General features: G+C 40.0%; 1 protein-coding gene across 7 annotated transcripts in view; it reads left to right on the forward strand.

Annotated features, from left to right (window-relative positions):
* The window catches only part of trim33 (tripartite motif containing 33), a 144,387-nt gene extending 127,326 nt beyond the window's left edge, over positions 1-17,061 (forward strand). For 5 of the 7 annotated variants that reach the window (XM_062057289.1, XM_062057280.1, XM_062057323.1 and 2 more), the window contains 2 exons: positions 13,075-13,125; positions 16,109-17,061. In XM_062057289.1, coding sequence (XP_061913273.1) covers positions 13,075-13,125; positions 16,109-16,330 — 273 coding nt within the window. In that variant the 3' untranslated portion in view covers positions 16,331-17,061. The remainder of the gene's footprint in view (positions 1-13,074; positions 13,126-16,108) is intronic. The other 2 variants (XM_062057297.1, XM_062057333.1) reach the window with 1 other exon arrangement.
* The last annotated feature ends 1,214 nt before the right edge of the window (positions 17,062-18,275 follow it).

The raw sequence follows: 18,275 nt of genomic DNA on the forward strand, positions 1-18,275 counted from the left end.
GTGTGTGTGTGTGTGTGTGTGTGTGTGTGTGTGTGTGTGTGTGTGCGTGCGTGTGTGAGCGTGTGTGAGCGTGTGCATGACACGCATGACGCAGTGATCAGTAGGAGTGTAACGGGACCCTATGGCGGGTTGATAGGTACCTTGGTTTTAGGGTGGTAGTAAGGAAAACAAACCTAACACATACAACTGCTAAACATTTATGTCAAAAACAACTTCAAAACTCATGTAAACTTACCGTATTTTCCGCACTATAAGGCGCACCTAAAAACCTCCAATTTTGTCAAAAGCTGACAGTGCGCCTTATAATCCGGTGCGCCTTATATATGGACCAATATTGAGCCTCCAACAGGTAAAAGTGTCAATCAATCAATCAATCGCAACTACGGTAAGCAGCCGCCGACTTCATTTTCCCCCGTAGAAGAAGAAGAAGCGCGCGGTGCATGCTGGGATATATGACTGCGCGAAGCGTGCCGTTTCATTTCCATTCGTTTGTTTATGTAAAGACCCCAAAATGGCTCCTATTAAGAGACACTCTTACGACGCAGAGTTTAAACTTAAGACGTCAGAATGCTGGTTTGTAATCTATTAATAAAGTTTGACTGACCTATCTGACTGTTTTGTTGACATTCCCTTTAGCGCAGCTTCATCTAATGGATGCATAACGTAACCCCAGCCTCTACTGTAGCGTCAATTCTACGCGCCTTATAGTGCAGTGCGCCTTATAATGCGGTGCGCCTTATATATGAACAAAGTTTTAAAATATGCCATTCATTAAAGGTGCGCTTTATAATCCGGTGCGCCTTGTAGTGCGGAAAATACGGTATATAAAACTAGCTAAGCACTTTGAGAGCGCATACCACCTCCAGACCTTATCACCCAATAGTTAAAAATCCTGAATCCACACCAAAGTCAGGATCAACCCCCAAAATGTAATCGCTTGTTTCTGACATTTCCTAAAAATTTCAGCAAAATCTTCCCAAAAGTGTTTGAGCTAAGTCGCTAACCAGCACAGACAAATGCAAGTAAATGCCCCTGCCGGAGGTAATTGACAGGAAATGTCACTTCCAAACATAACACAAGAGGGTTCACTCTGGAGATATAACAATAAACTGTATAATGATAAACCGCATACAACTTCCCATGGTTAGTATTGCCATTTTAAATTAATATTAAATTTGATAAACTTTTTAATGAAATGTAAAAAAAAAAAGGATCCTACTCAGTGGCCTAGTGGTTAAAGTGTCCGCCCTGAGATCGGTAGGTTGTGAGTTTGGCCAAGTCATACCAAAGACTATAAAAATGGGACCCATTACCTCCGTGCTTGGCACTCAGCATCAAGAGTTGGAAGTCACCGCTGCTGCCCACTGCTCCCCTCACCTCCCAGGGGGTGAACAAGGGGATGGGTCAAATGCAGAGGACAAATTTCACCACACCTAGTGTGTGTATGACAATCATTGGTACTTTAACTTTAACTTTAATGCGCACAAAATTTGTTCAACCCTCGCCTCAGCCGCAGGTACTCGCTGTTCCTCTTGCCTGAACTGTGCACTGAGTTGCAAGACAGGGAGACGATCAGGAGCACGGAAACAAGCTCACTAGTTAGCATAGTTAGCATCATCTAGCTAACTTACTTGTTTTCGCCCGCGTTCGATCTCTTAACCATAAAGTTGACGGCTTTCTACTTTGCTGCGAATCATATTTGGATGATTACAATCCCAACCAGTTGTAGTTGTAGAGTATTTATTAGTAGCTAGCGAGAATATGTATTTTTGACGTGACAAATGTAAACAGAGGTCACAGCACAGGAAGTATATTACCTGAGGGGGCGTGGCTACAGGATAGAGTTGCCAACAATTTCTGACTTCTTTGCATGCGTATGATATAATTTGACATTTTTAATGATAATAATGTTAGTAATTTTTCGGTGGCAGATGACATGGGACATATAAGTGTCAAAATGACAGCCAAAAGAGGTTGGTAGTTGAGAATAAATCTAAAGGTAAAATATTGTGTAGAAATGCACCCAATTGCAGGACATGTAGTCTTGATTTTCTATGTTTTCTTTCTTCAGGGCTTGCATGGCAGCACTTTGTACCGATAGACCTTTTCCACTTTTTTTGGTCAATTTTCCTCTTTTTTTTGTAGATTTTCCTCTTTTTTGTCTCAAAGGGTGCTCCATGTCTGTACTGGAGAAGCAAATAGCACTAGCTAGCTTATATGCTAACCTGAATACAAGAGACATTAAAGGGGAACTGCACTTTTTGTGGAACGATTTGTTGGAATCGTTCACAATCCTTATGAAAGACATGACAATTTTTTTTTTTAATCCTGAATACTAATTAATGCGATCAAAAGCCCACTTACAATGGAGCCTATCGGAGCCGTTCAGTTCTGCCTATAAAGCCCTTAAAAAACATCCAAACACCTCCATTAGGGTTTTGTATACATGTCAGTATATATGTAATGTAGTAACATTTGATATTTACGTATATTTATAATTTCAAAAACGCATCACAAAGTTTGCTCTTTTTTTTGTTCTTCATCACTGATTATTACTCACTGCAGACTTTGAGATCCAACAAACATAATACAACTTCACTTACTGTACAATGTCTGCTGTCATTAGGATGCCGACTGCTAGGATTTTCATATAATCCCGTTTAGATGAAGAATGTCTCATAATCCTCGTGAAGAAACGGGGGGCACAACCAGGCATCTTTTCGTGTCGTTCTGGCCATTTTCGGGTCCTAAGTGGCTGTCAAAGTGTGCCAACTTGTCGGAATAACTACTCAGACTTCTTCTGTCCAGGTGAGAGGCATGATTTATGATCTAGAATAAACTTACAGGGAGCGAGGAAGCAGCAGACACTCGATGATGTAAACATAGGCACACCCGGAAGTGATAATGGCGCCGCTATAAAAAGTTAATCTGCCCTAGCGCTTATAATAACAAAATCACTAATACTTGTTAATATTCAAGTCACCAAATGTAAAAATGGAGTATTGTTGGCGCATTTTAAATGGTTATTTTTATTGGATTTTATGGGCGGAATAGTGGAGCCCCCATTGGCTCAGCTGTAAGCAAACTTCTATTTATGTTTATTTAATATTCAAAATGCATTTTAGAAAATCCATCTGTCGCCATGTCGCTCATAATGATTGTGAAAGATAGGCAAAATTTCACAAAAAAGTGCAGTTCCCCTTTAACCTCTTTCCCCATTAAATAAACATACACCAATATAAACTTCTATAAACACTTACTGTCTGAGCAACTAAGATGTTAGAAAAGAGTGTCGTTCTATACTGCAAGCATTACGACAACAGGAAGTGAAATTGCGTGACGTCACATAAACCGTTTTTTTCTCTTCATTATTTGAAAAACAAGCTTTTATAAATTCAAACGGAATACGATAAACATATTCAAAAACTCAAAAAGAAAAATAATAAGGCTCTTAAGACTCCCAAACAATATTATTATATGACATATTACTAAGTGTATTGCGCAACTATTTATTTATTGTATTACATTTTTTTAAATAAAACCTGGTTATAAGTGTATAAGTACTTTTTGAGCACATTCTGCATTTCTGTGACAACAATGTGTTTAAGTACCTATTGAGCACATTCTACAGTACTGCGATGATAATGTTAAAATACTTATTGAGCTCATTCTACAGTACTGTGACGATAATGTGTTTAAGTAATTTTGAGGACATTCTAAAATACTGTGATGATAATGTGTTAAAGTACTTTTTGAGCATGTTCTACAATACTGTAATGATGTGTACACATACTTTTTGAGCACATTCTACAGAACTGTGACGATAATGTAAAGTACTTTTTGAGCATGTACTACAGTACTGTGACAATAACGCTAATTCTGGTCACTTTAGTGACAATAACGTGATGTCGTTACATCCCTAGTTCACTCTATGCGTAGGTCTCAGCAGCTGACTTCTTTTGTTCTTCACTGAAATTAAATCAAAGGACTCTTGTCAGTCGTTCACTCTCTTTGTCTCTGTGGGTGGAGGCGGGGCTGGTGCATTACCATACACACACACACACACACACAAATAAGAAGAATCTAATCACTTGTTCCTTATCCTGCTTCTGACATTTCCTGAAGGTGTCGAGAGAATCTGACCATAGCTTTTTGACTTGTGTTGCTAACTAACTAAGGGTCCTATTAATGCGCTGAAGTGGGAAAAATAGTGCGCAATTGCGCCCTTGAATGCAATGAACGCCACACTTAATTTAAAAGAGACTCTCAGGCCCCGTTTACACTAAGCCGGATAAGGTTATCCAGGGTAAATCACACCTAACCTTATCCGTGTCCACACGCAACAATGCCACCGCTTAAGACCCCCGACCCCCTCCGTCCGCCGGCGCAACGTGACCTAGTACGCATGCGCGGAAAATGCGCGCGTCATAGTCATCTCCAGTGTTGCTTTGTGTGCAAGTTCTTAAATTTAACTTATCTGAACAATATCCAGTGTTGTGGTATTTCAATTAACTGGAATCCAGTGTGCTGTGGGGCCCTATTGTAGTGAATCACACCTGAGACATCATAAATTAATCAAATCTTTAGTAGACATGTAAACAATGTGATAAAGAACATTTAACATTAATCAAACTAGGGATGTAGATATCTGGTCAGGACACTCCTCACTCTTTTTCCTTCACCTTCATTGTCCATTCCTTTTTGGTGACTTTATATACTCTGGACCTAGACGTTGAGTCTGCGACATACATGGCGGACAATAACTGATACAGTCTGCTTTGCCAGTCCAAAAGCGTTCACTGTTGCCACTCTGATCACAAAGCAAAAATTGTTACGCAACCACAGAGGAAGGGGACATCCTGGGACTAACCGATGCTGGATACAACGATTTCATCCGTGATCAGTGAACTTGGACTATTTATTGGAAATTAATATTTAACGTAGCGTATATCAACTGTCACTAGACCTGGACCGATATTCCATAAGTCAATTCATCGAACGATATGTGAAAATTAACTGTGTACCTTTGCCAGCCAGAGCATCTATTTTTGTTAGGGGCTGTAATAAAAAAATAAAAATTATTAAAAAAACCTGATTTGTAACCACACGTTGATAAAACTGTGGACCGACTGGCTAGCTAGCTCGCTTAAATGTTAACATAAAAGCAAGGGACACAAACATCCTTTCTTTTGACTTGTGTTGCTAACTAACTACGTTGTCGTTTCCCCAGTAAAGAAACGTCATAACCCAATTTAAACTTGTGTAAACACATAACTTTGTAAACAACTAAGATACAGTATAACATTAAACATGCTGTTTAGAAGAAGGACTCGATTTGACCTTTACCGCAGCAGTTCAGCGTCTCGTGGAAGACATTATAACATTAAACATGCTGTTTAATGTTATACAATGCCCTAAATTCTCAAAAGTGTTTGCATTTTTTAAACCCGATTCCGACCTTTAAACCATCCACACACTATACTCTTCTGAGATATCAAAACAAAACATGATTTCCCTTTCCCCAAATTCCCGGTTTTCCCAGAATTTCTCCCCATTGACAATGAATGGGCAATATACAAACTTCTGCCAGCATGTTTTCCGGTTTGGAAAATTCTCTGATTACCCGGAATTACCAGGACTTTTCCCCCATTGAAAATGAATGGGCAATATACAAACCTCTCCATATCCAACATTTCTCAACCGATTCGAACCGTTCCAACATCCACACACTCCACTCACCTTGGACAGTCAAACTACCATTTTCCATGTTCAAGAAAATTCCAGGAATTCCCTGAACCCCCGGTTTTCCAAAGCTCTATTTTTACCTTTTCCTGGAAAGTTTTCACAGTGCACATTTTTCAACCAAATCCAACCATTACACCTTGAAAACATTCCTCTTAGTTGGGAGAACAAAAGTTAGGTTTTTTTTCATACAAATTCCCCGTTTTCTCAAATTCCAGGAATTCCGAAATAACAATTCTCAACTCAAACTGTTACTATGTCAACATTTCTAAACCGATTCGAAAACTTCCAACACCAACCCATTCATATCATCTAGAACAATAGTGCTAATATCAATACTTTCATTAATTCCCGGTTTCCCCAAAATTCCAGGAAATTCCCATTCAAATTAATTGACACAGTCATAGTTCTACAATGCCCTATATCCTCAAAATTGTTCGCATTTTTTAAACCCGTCACTAGACCAGTTCCAATATTTCATAAGTCAATTCATCGAACGATATGTGAAAATGAACAGTGTACCTTTGCCAGCCTGTGCATCTATTCTTGTTAGGGGCTGCAAGAAGAGCACTTGCGAGTATTCAAATAAAATGATTTTAAAAAAACGTGATTTGTAACCACACGTTGATAAAACTTTGGACCGACTGGCTTTAGCTTGCTAGCTAGCTTAAATGTTAACATGAAAACAAGGGACATTAGTGTCTTTTCCCAGTAAAGAAACATTGATTGATTGATTGAAACTTTTATTAGTAGATTGCACAGTGCAGTACATATTCCGTACAATTGACCACTAAATGGTAACACCCGAATAAGTTGCCTGGAGGTGTTCTTTTAGTGCGGTTTTGAAGGAGGATAGAGATGCCCTTTCTTTTACACCTGTTGGGAGTGCATTCCATATTGATGTGGCATAGAAAGAGAATGAGTTAAGACCTCTGTTAGATCGGAATCTGGGTTTAACGTGGTTAGTGGAGCGCCCCCTGGTGTTGTGGTTCTGGCGGTCATTTACGTTAAGGAAGTAGTTTGACATGTACTTCGTCACTGACTTTCTTAAGGTTGATGTGGGACCCAAATAGGATGGATTCCGTTTTACTCAAGTGTATGGATAGCTTGTTGTCAGCGAGCCAGGTGCAAATTCTACAGAGTTCAGCACTGAGGATTTTCTCCACCTGTGACTTGTATTTGTCGGATACCAGCAGGGCCGAGTCATCAGCAAACAAGAACAATTCACAGTCGCATGCTGATGACATGTAGTTTATGTATATTAGGAACAGTAAAGGCCCTAATATACTGCCTTGGGGCACTCCACAGCTTACTGAGAGGGGGGACACGGTGCCGTTCACCTCTACCACCTGTTTCCTCCCCTCCAAGTAAGATTGCATCCAGCTCCATGAGGTTTTATCAAATCCGATTGCTCTGATCTTATCCAACAGTATAGCATCATAACCCAATTTACACTTGTGTAAACACATTACTTTCTAAACAACTAAGATACAGTATTACATTATAAACATGCTGTTTTGACACAAAGTGATCGATATAAACTCCCCAGTGTCAAGTTGAAACAGACTATATAGACAGACAGGATATATTTTATGTTCAGCAGGAAGTGACGCAAAAACCAGAAGTTTAAAAAAAAATTAACAAATTAAAATGGAAGAAGATAAACATAATTGAACACACACATACAAATAATATGGCTCTTATAAAGCCAGAACAATATTTCATGTTTACTCTGCCAAGAAAGTACTTTGTGTGTCTATTGACTTAGTTAATTATTTTTTTTAAATACAACTTGGTTAAAGTATTTGATTGTGTGCATAATTTTGGTCACAATAACTTTATTTAGCCATTTTATTTGTTTTGGTTGTGTATATTTGAGCTCTGTAGTCTCGGTAGAGTCCTTGAGGGTTCATAGGAGTTTGCCCAACCAGTCTACATGTGCTTTGTGGACTTGGAGAAGGCATTTGACCGAGGGAAGTCCTGTGGGAAGTGCTCAAGAGAGTACGGGGTATGGGACTCTCCGATTGTGGCGGTCCGCTCCCTGTATGATCGTGTCAGAGCTTGGTCCGCATTGCCGGCCGGCAGTAAGTCGGACCCGTTTTCAGTGAGGGTTGGACTCCGCCAAGGCTGCCCTTTGTCACCAATTCTGTTCATAACTTTTATGGACAGAACTTCTAAGTGCAGTCAGGATGTTGAGGGGATCCGGCTTGGTGGCTGCAGTATTAGGTCTCTGCTTTTTGCAGATTATGTGGTCCTAATGGCTTCAACTGACCAGGATCTTCAGCTCTCACTGGATCGGTTCGCAGCCGAGTGTGAAGCGACTCGGATGAGAATCAGCACCTGCAAGTCCGAGTTCATGGTTCTCGCCCGGAAAAGGGTGGAGTGCCATCTGCGGGTTGGGGAAGAGATCTTGACCCAAATGGAGGAGTTCAAGTACCTCGGGGTCTTGTTCACGAGTGAGGGAAGAATGGATCGTGAGATCGACAGGCGGATCGGTGCGGCGTCTTCAGTAATGCGGACCCTGTATCGATCCGTTGTGGTAAAGAAGGAGCTGAGCCGGAAGGCAAAGCTCTCGATTTACCGGTCGATCTACGTTCCCATCCTCACCTATGGTCATGATATTTGGGTTATGACCGAAAGGACAAGATCACGGGTACAAGCGACTGGAATGAGTTTCCTCCATCTGGTGGCGGGGCTTTTCCTTAGGGTGAGAAGCTCTGTTATTCGGGAGGAGTCGAGAGGAGTCAGATGAGGTGGTTCGGGCATCTAGTCAGGACACCTCCCTGGGGGAGGTACCTATCACATTCCTGACATAATAACGAGATTGGGTCAGGTTATGCTTATTCTCTTTTCCCCACACAAGTTTCTCATTAGCGAGTGGCTTCCAGCAGTAGCGTTCCACAGACCAGGGACACCAAATGAGATGTTTTAATTCCCCAGCCTTCCTATAAATGAACTTTAAGGAATCAATTATTCACACCAGTGAGCTTCAAAGAGTGTAAAGTTTGGCATACTTTTGCAAAGCTCATCTTCCTTTTCACACTGAAGGCAATGACCGCCAAGCATCGCTTAATTTAGAAACTTTTTTTTTTAAATGAAAGCTCCCCCCCCCCCCCCCAAGGCACAACAACCCTGCCTTTTTTTGAGAAGTCAAAATAAAGGTAATTGGACTAATGGTACCCATTTTTTAGGCCTTTATTTAACCAGGAAAAAATTCCATTGAGATTAAAAAAACAATTTTTCAAGGGAGTCCTGGCAAGAACGTAGGGAGTGAGTGAGTCTTTTGATTTATTTATTTAAATTATTCCACACATTTTAATGTTGGTAAGTGCCGATCTGCACTTACCGAATTCTTTGGACTATCAAGCTCACCGGAATATAAATCACACCCACTACATTTTTGTGAAAAATATGTTTCCATATATTAGTCGCACTGGACTATGAGCCGCAGATATATACATTGTGGAATGAGTTATTTACACAGAAATATTTTATAAATGTTTATTTACATACCTTAATTGTATCATTTACAAAAAGGTAGGGAGCTCACACCACTTTTGTACATCTGCCCGTGTGGGAGACAGCCTTACTCTCTACAAAACTACTTCTTAAGACAGCCTCCATTGTCTTCGCTTCCTTTACTGTAGCAGTGTGGTGCGTTCACTGACACTTGGAAACACGGACTATTACTGTATGTGACCAACTTATTTGGCTGCAAAGATCGATCGAAAAAAGCTTTGATTTCTATTATGTTACCCGTATAATCATTTAAAGAGTGTAACTAATGGAAATATTACAAATAAACCCGGATGGCATGGAACTTGAAGTACACAAACAGTTTCCACAAAGCCGACGCAATAGAGCACACGTGAGAGCGGTGGCGTGTGGGTGCCGTGAGTGTTTTTATTTATTTATTTCAAAGTGACGATCTGCATTTACCGATTTTCCCAATTATCGAGCTCACAGAGACATAAACCACACTCAGGCTCCAGCAAGGGGGACAAGCGGTAGAAAATGGATGAATATGTTTCCATATATTAGCCGCACTGGACTATAAGCCGCAGATACACTATATTGCCAAAAGTATTTGGCCACCCATTTAAATGATCAGAATCAGGTGTCCTAATCACTTGGCCCGGCCACAGGTGTATGAAATCAAGCACTTAGGCATGGAGACTGTTCCTACAAACATTTGTGATAGAATGAGCCGCTCTCAGGAGCTCAGTGATTTCCAGCGTTGAACTGTCATAGGATGCCACCTGTGCAACAAATCCAGTCATGAAATTTCCTCGGTCCTAAATATTCCAAAGTCAACTTTCGGCTTTATTATAAGAAAATGGAAGAGTTTGGGAACAACAGCAACTCAGCTACGAAGTGGTAGGCCACGTAAACTGACAGAGGGGGGTCAGCGGATGCTGAAGCGCATAGTGCAAAGACTTTCTGCCACAGCGCTCCAAACTTCATGTGACCTTCCAATTAGCCCACGTACGATACGCAGAGAACTTCATGTAATGGGTTTCCATAGCCAAGCAGCTGCATCTAAGCCATAAATCACCAAAAGCATTGGATGCAGTGGTGTAAAGCACATCACCACTGTACTCTAGGGCAGTGGAGACATGTTCTCTGGAGTGATGAATCACGCTTTTCCATCTGGCAATCTGATGGACGAGTCTGGGTTTGGAGGTTGCCAGTAGAACGGTACATTTCGGACTGCATTGTGCTGAGTGAAATTTGGTAGAAGAGGAATTATGGTGTGGGGTTGTTTTTCAGGAGTTGGGCTTGGCCCTTTAGTTCTAGTTAAAGGAACTTTGAATGCTCCAGGATACCAAACCATTTTGGACAATTCCATGCTCCCAACCTTGTGGGAACAGTTTGGAGCGGGCCCCTTCCTCTTCCAACCTGACTGTGCACAAAACAAGGTCCATAAAGACAATGGATGACAGAGTCTGGTGTGGATGAACTTGACTGGCCTGCACAGAGTCCTGACCTGAGCCCGATAGAACATCTCTGGGATGAATTAGAACGGAGACTGAGAGCCAGGCCTTCTCGACCAACAGCAGTGTGTGACCTCACCAATGCGCTTTTGGAAGAATGGTGGAAAATTCCTATAAACACACTCCGCAACCTTGTAGACAGCCTTTCCAGAAGAGTTGAAGCTGTAATAGCTGCAAAAGGTGGACCCACATCATATTGAAGGAATGGGATGGCACTTCAAGTTCATATGTGAGTCAAGGCAGGTGGCCAAATACTTTTGTCAATATAGTGTATATATGTTGTGAAATTAGTTATTCACAGAAAAATATTTTATAAATGTTTATTTATATACCTTAATTGTATAATTTACAAAAACGTAGGAAGCTTACACCACGTTTGGTACAAGTGAGACCGCTTTACTCTCTACAAAACTACTCCAGACAGCCTCGATTGTTTTTGCTCCACTCACTGCAGCAGTGTGGTGCGTTCAGTGACACTTTGGAAACATTGACTCTGGCGTCTGGAGACTATTACTGTATGTGACACATTTATTTGGCTGCAAAGATTGATCAAAGAAAGCTTAGATTTCTATTCTGTTACCTAATTAATCATTTAAAGAGTGTAACTACCGTATTTTTCTGACTATAAGTCGCTCCGGAGTATACGTCGCACCGGCCGAAAATGCACAATAAAGGAAAAGAACATATATACGTCTCACTGGAGTATAAGTCACATTTTTGGGGGAAATATATTTGATAAAATCCAACACCAAGAATAGACATTTGAAAGGCTATTTAAAATAAAGAATAGTGAACAACAGGCTGAATAAGTGTACGTTATATGACGCATAAATAACCAACTGAGAACGTGCCTGGTATGTTAACGCAACACATCATAGCAAGAGTCATTCAAATAACTATAACATATAGAACATGCTATACGTTTACCATACAATCTGTCACTCCCGATCGCTAAACCCGATGAAATCTTCCTCCCCGGTGTCGCCTCTGGTATGTCCTTTCTTTCTGCTGCTCGATTGCCGTTCTCTGCTGCATATTTCACTACGTCCAGCTTGTAATTTGCAGTATATGATTTCCTTTTCGGTGCCATTTTTGTTCAGTCCTTCTCAGTTTTTAGAAGTTACCGCCAATGTTGATGTGATCCATTTAAATAGCTACGGCGGTAGCATATAGCAGTTAGTATCCCATGACCCACAATGCACTTCTGCCATGACCCTCCCCCGCCAAATTCTTATTGGTTGACGTGTGAGTGACGATTGCTGACGTGTGTGTGACGATTGCTGCCATTTGCTTCGTCTCTTACGCGAATGAGATAAATAATATTATTTGATATTTACAATAATGTGTTAATAATTTCACACATAAATCGCTCCGGAGTATATGTCGCACCCACGGCCAAACTATGAAACAAACTGCGATTTATAATCCGAAAAATACGGTAATGGAAATAATAAAAATAAACCCGGACAGCATGGAACTTGAAGCACACTATAGACGCTATAGAGCACACATGAGAGCGGTGGCGTGTGGGTGCTGTGAATGTTTTTATTTATTTATTTTAATGAATCCACACATTTCAATGTTGATGGTCTGCATTTACCGAATTTTCCAGATTATCGAGTTTACCGGGATATAAACCACACCCACTAAATTATAGTGGGAAATATGGTTCCATATATTAGACGCACAGATACATACATTGTGAAATGAGTTATTTACACAGAAATATTTTATAAATGTTTATTTACATACCTCATTTGTATCATTTACAGACTTTCCCTCTTTTATTCACAACTTTCTCTTCTCACTTCGTGCAAAGACTCCACCGCCAGACAACCTAACTTGATAGTTGACACCGCTCCCGGATTGGCTGTTAGGGTGTCACTCCCACTGATCACTTCCTGCGTTGCTGGGTTAACAGAGAGCGAGTGTTTTGTTCATGCAACCAACCTTGCTTCCATACGTCAGCTTCCTTCTGACAAAGAAGGGATAGAAAAAAAATGTGAATGTTTTATTGAACACAGTTTTTATTGATACCGATTATGTGTCTAACGCGATATATATTGATACCGTCTTATCGCCCAGCCGTAGCCAGCCCAGAGAGTTGAATTGACAGTTTTTAAGATGATGTCGCTAACATTCTTTAAAACACAAAGAAGCCGAAGGAAGACAAGGTTTTGAGGCGTATTTTCCCCCGAAGCTTCGGTTGAACTCCAAATTTCCAACAGCCTTTCTGCTCCTGTTGTATTAACACCAAAAAGCATGTTTGAAAGGAAGTCACCATTTGTCCCCCTGCCACTTGACTTGTCTGTGTTGTAACACTATTGCCCCTTTTTAGATGTCTCGAATAATCCGGGTTTACGATGACGACAAACCCATTAATACACAGGTAAGACAAATGTCCTCCCTCCCTCTCGCTGAGGCTCTAGGAAACTTTGTTTTGATTTGGTCCAGAACAGAAAGATTCACTGCAATACTAGGAGTACTTCCGTCATACCTAGCTTCATTAATAACTGGCGGAAGGAGCAATCTCCTCATTATGCCATCATTATCGTTAGTTACCATCGATAATGGGAAGGAATGAGCTCCGTTTTAGTACATTTTGAATCAGTCATCTATTTATGCCAGGTGGCCAGTTATCAACAATAACTGGCGGAAGGAGCGATCTCATTATAGTCATCAATATCATTAGTTACCATCGATAATGGGAAGGAATGATCTCCATTTTAGTACATTTTGAATCAGTCATCTATTTATGCCAGGTGGCCGGTTATCGACAATAACTGGCGGATGGAAGGATATCGTTGATTTTGTGGCAAAGCCTGTGCATGAGCTTGCTTGCGCATGAGAAACTTTTAGTGTGTGGAATATTTGGAGTGTATTCTCTTTATCTTTGGATGTGGAAGCTGCCTGTTATCGTTAATAACTGGCACGTGGAATGAATACACTGATGTTGACACATGGTGGAGTAGGGATGTAACGATAATGACAACTCCAGATGGTTCGTGTTACCGTTTTAAATCCAAATGATGGACAAATTGTGGTTAACTGCACTGGCGCCGGCTGGCTAGCTTAGATGCTTACATGAAAACAAGAGACATTAACGTCTTTCCCCATTAAGAAAGGACATACCCCAATCTAAACTTGCATAAACACACTACTGTCTAATACAGGAGCACAAAAAAAATCGATTCACGTTCGAATCGCAATTCTTATTCATCCAAAATGACTCATAATTTTAAAAAATCTGTTTAAAAGAACAAATCCATTTTATAGAATCAATTTTTAAAAAGACTGTTTCAGGCCATCTCCATACAACCAGAAAGAACTTTTCTAACCTTTAACCTGTTTTGAAAATGTTTCATTATAATTACTACACCAAATAATCGTTTTGAATCGATTCTGAATGGAATCGTCAGCCCAGTAATTGGACCAAATCGTTAGGTGCCCAAAGATTCACACCTACTGTCTGAACAACCAAGATATTCAATTGTGCACGTAGAACCTACGAGCCTTCTATACTCCGAGGAACACGAAAGGCAGGTGTTTTTACGCTGCGTTCAAGGACCGCTGGACAGAGTAGGACGCCACAACGCCTGCCAGAAATAATAAATAATAGTAATAAATGTTGTTTGTTTCACGCTTGTCAAATCTTAAAGTGCTACAGTACATAGCAATATTTAAAACAATTACAACTTAGCCATTAAAACAGATAAAAAACTATAGCATAAGAAAACACAAAACATTCAAAATCGTGGCTTTTCTAACCGTTTAGTGGTAAAAAAAAAAAAAAAAGTACTTGGCCAAAGTATTTCAGTATTTTTTGAGCACATCCAATGATAGCGCTAAAATTACCAGCGCTAAAATTACCAAAATGTTCATACTGTTACATCGTGCTTTTAGTTGGATTATTTTGAGCCATTCCGTTCCTTTGACTCATCATTAATAACTGATGGGAGGAGCAAGTTCATAAATTTAATGACTCTTAAGGTGTGTTTGGGTGAAGCGACGGACCAAAATAAACTTACGACCATGCTAGTAGTCGTCCTCACCACGCTAACACAGTGGCTGTCCAGCTACTGTTTATTTCTACAAGGTCCCCGGTTTATGTTAAGTGGCTGGCGTAAAGCACAGTTGCATTAATTATACGACCCATGCTCACTTACGATGGTAATGGTAATAACTGCCTAATGTGAGTGCACAATGAATCCCACTGTTCACTATTTTGGTTGGGGCGGTGGTGGGCGTGGCTTATCACATCAAGCAGTAAAGCAACAGCGGCTCGCCTGAAAGCCCTGTGAAGCTTGTGTCGCCTACGCCAGAGGCCATTGGCTATGTGCACAGAGCTCCATGACCACGCCCACAATCTACCCAGCCGACATGAAGAAGGTTTTCCTGCACTGCTGCAGCCGGTTGCCTCGTTTCACCTCAGTGGAGTCTAACTCACAGACCACAACACGCTCCTTGGAGTCTTGTTGTATTTTGAGGACAAAAATTAATTTGTTCCGTTTTGGAAACGTGCTGTAGCGTAACAAAATGTGGAAAATGCTTTGAATACTTAAGTTTTTTAAATTTGAATACGTTAGCAAAAATCTCTAAAGTAAATGTTTTCACATCGTCATTATGATGGGGTATTGTGTGTAGAATTTTGAGGGAAAAAAATAATTTATTCAATTTTAGAAGAAGCGTTGTGAATACTTAGTTTTTAAAATTGTAATAAATTTCCAAAAATCTCTAAAATAAACATTTTTGCTTTGTCAGTATGGGGTGTTGTGTGTAGAATTTTGAGGACAAAAATTAATGTATTTCTATTTGGAATAAGGCTGTAACATAAAATGTGAAAAGCCCTTTGAATACTTAGTTGTTTTTTTAATTTTAATACATTTGCAAAAATATCTTTAAAAAAAACAAAGCTTTCACATTGTCATTATGGGGTGTTTTGTGTAGAATTTAGAGGACAAAAATGAATGTATTCCATTTTGGAATAAGTCTGTACGATAAAAAAATGTGAAAAGCACTAGGAATACTTTTTTTAAATTCAAATACATATGCAAAAATCTCTAAAATAAACGTTTTCACATTGTCCTTTATGGGGTATTTTGTGTAGAATGTATTCCATTTTGGAATAAGACTATAGCATAACAAAAGGTGTGACTACTTTTAGATGCACTGTATGTTAGCTGGGTGCATGTAAAGACAGCAGCTGAATGACAACAATCTGTTCATGGAGCCACAGTGAGGAGGGGGCGTGGTCACAGGTGGTCACAGGTGTGTCGGTGTGCTCTGTGCAGCAAGCTCCTGTGGGCACTGATCCTCACTAATCACATCTCATGTGTCTCTTCAACCCATCCTTCACCCCGCCCTCCTTCCAGGAGGGATCAGAGATGGCCATCTCGGGCAAGGCGGTGGGCCTGTACTTTGAGGAGAAGCTGCAGGAGATCTTCCCCGGACAGAACTTCCCCGTCACGGCTGACGACGACATCCCCGAGACGCAGGAGCGGCAGGCGGACGAAACTGAGGACTCCGAGGACGAGTTTATCCAGCCGCGACGCAAACGATTGAAAACGGACGAGAAGTTGGTCCACATCAAGTGAGGACGGACGAGGCGAGGGGGTGGAGGAAAAGAAAACTGTTTTCCTCACATCCCCCCTTTTGTGACAAAAAGGACAAACAGCCTGGAGTGGTTTACTGGCATTTGTAAAAAAATACTACTAATAAAAAAAGACTCAGCAGTTTCATAAAGCTTTCACAACTTGGCTTGTTGGAAGATTTGAAGTGGATTATTTTACAGCAACAAGGACTTCCTTCTTTTCATCCGTACATGACAGCATTGGCGTCATGACCCAGCGTGTAAGGTACAGTGTTTAGTTTTTAGGACCAGGGGGATCCTGTGGAGTGTGTGACCTGATGAAACAAACACCGTGTGCATAAGAGATGAAAATATTCCTGCAGTGTTCCTCATTGGGTGCATCCTCAAAAAAATGCTGTTTTAAAATATATTAAAAGAAAATATATGTTGTGGAGTCGTATATAACTCAATGTGTGCTATGTCCAGCCAATTGACTGGTATTGTCTAAGATGCTTTTCTTGATTGTTTTCAAGCTGCTGGGCCTCCTTTGAAGTCTCCTTGGTCCCTTCCACTGTAAACTACTACTGTTAGAACATTCAAATGTTTTACAAGTTACATTTTTATCTGGTTCCTGTATATGACTGCCAGATATTTTTTTCTTTTATTTTGCTTTCTTGTATTCGCTGGGCTACTGATTGTTTTCATCTTTAATGGCCCCTCTACATATGACGTGAGAAGAAACAATACAGCACCATAGTTTGAAATGCAATTCATTGGCATTATCCTATTGAAGAGTTCCAGTAAGTCATAAAAGTGTCGCGCTAAACAAAGTTATAGCCATCACTTGACGTTGCCAATGTCAACAGAAATGGCTAACAAAGGTAAGCCATTAATATAAGTAAAAGGCAAAAGTTTATAATGTAATGAACAAGATAGTCATCTAATAACGTGCTAAAGTCTTTTATGGAACCCGGAAGTGATTTTAACACGTGACCATAGTAAAAGTGTATAATGTAAACGAACAAGATAGTCCCCTAATAACGTGCTAAAGTCTTTTATGGAACCAGAAAGTTCTTTTAACACGTGACCATAGTAAAAGTGTATCATGTAATGAACAAGATAGTCATCTAATAATGTGCTAAAGTCTTTTATGGAACCAGGAAGTTATTTGAACATGTGACCATAGTAAAAGTGTGTCTTAAAAGGCAAAAGTGTATAATGTAACGAACAAGATAGTCCCCTAATTACGTGCTGAAGTCTTTCATGGAACCAGAAAGTTATTTTAACACCTGACCATAGTAAAAGTGTATCATGTAATGAACAAGATAGTCATCTAATAACGTGCTAAAGTCTTTTATGGAACCAGGAAGTTATTTTAACGGGTGATCATAGTAAGTGTGTCTTAAAAGGCAAAAGTGTATAATGTATCGAACAACATAGCCATATAATAACGTGCTAAAGTCTTTTATGGAACCCGGAACTGATTTTAACACGTGACCATAGTAAAAGTGTATAATGTAACGAACAAGATAGTCCCCTAATAACGTGCTAAAGTCTTTTATGGAACCAGAAAGTTATTTTAACACATGATCATAGTAAAAGTGTATCATGTAATGAACAAGATAGTGATCTAATAACGTGCTAAAGTCTTTTATGGAACCTGGAAGTTATTTTAACACGTGACCACAGTAAAAGTGTGTCTTAAAAGGCAAAAGTGTATAATGTAACGAACAAGATAGTACCCTAATAACGTGCTAAAGTCTTTTATGGAACCAGAAAGTTATTTTAACACGTGACCATAGTAAAAGTGTGTCTTGTAATGAACAAGATAGTCATCTAATAACGTGCTAAAATCTTTTATGGATCCAGGAAGTTATTTTAACACGTGACCATAGTAAAAGTGTGTCTTAAAGGCAAAAGTGTATAATGTAATGAACAAGATAGTCCCCTAATAACGTGCTAAAGTCTTT

Source organism: Entelurus aequoreus, linkage group LG01 (assembly GCF_033978785.1).
Source record: "Entelurus aequoreus isolate RoL-2023_Sb linkage group LG01, RoL_Eaeq_v1.1, whole genome shotgun sequence".
Taxonomy (NCBI): Eukaryota; Metazoa; Chordata; class Actinopteri; order Syngnathiformes; family Syngnathidae; genus Entelurus; species Entelurus aequoreus.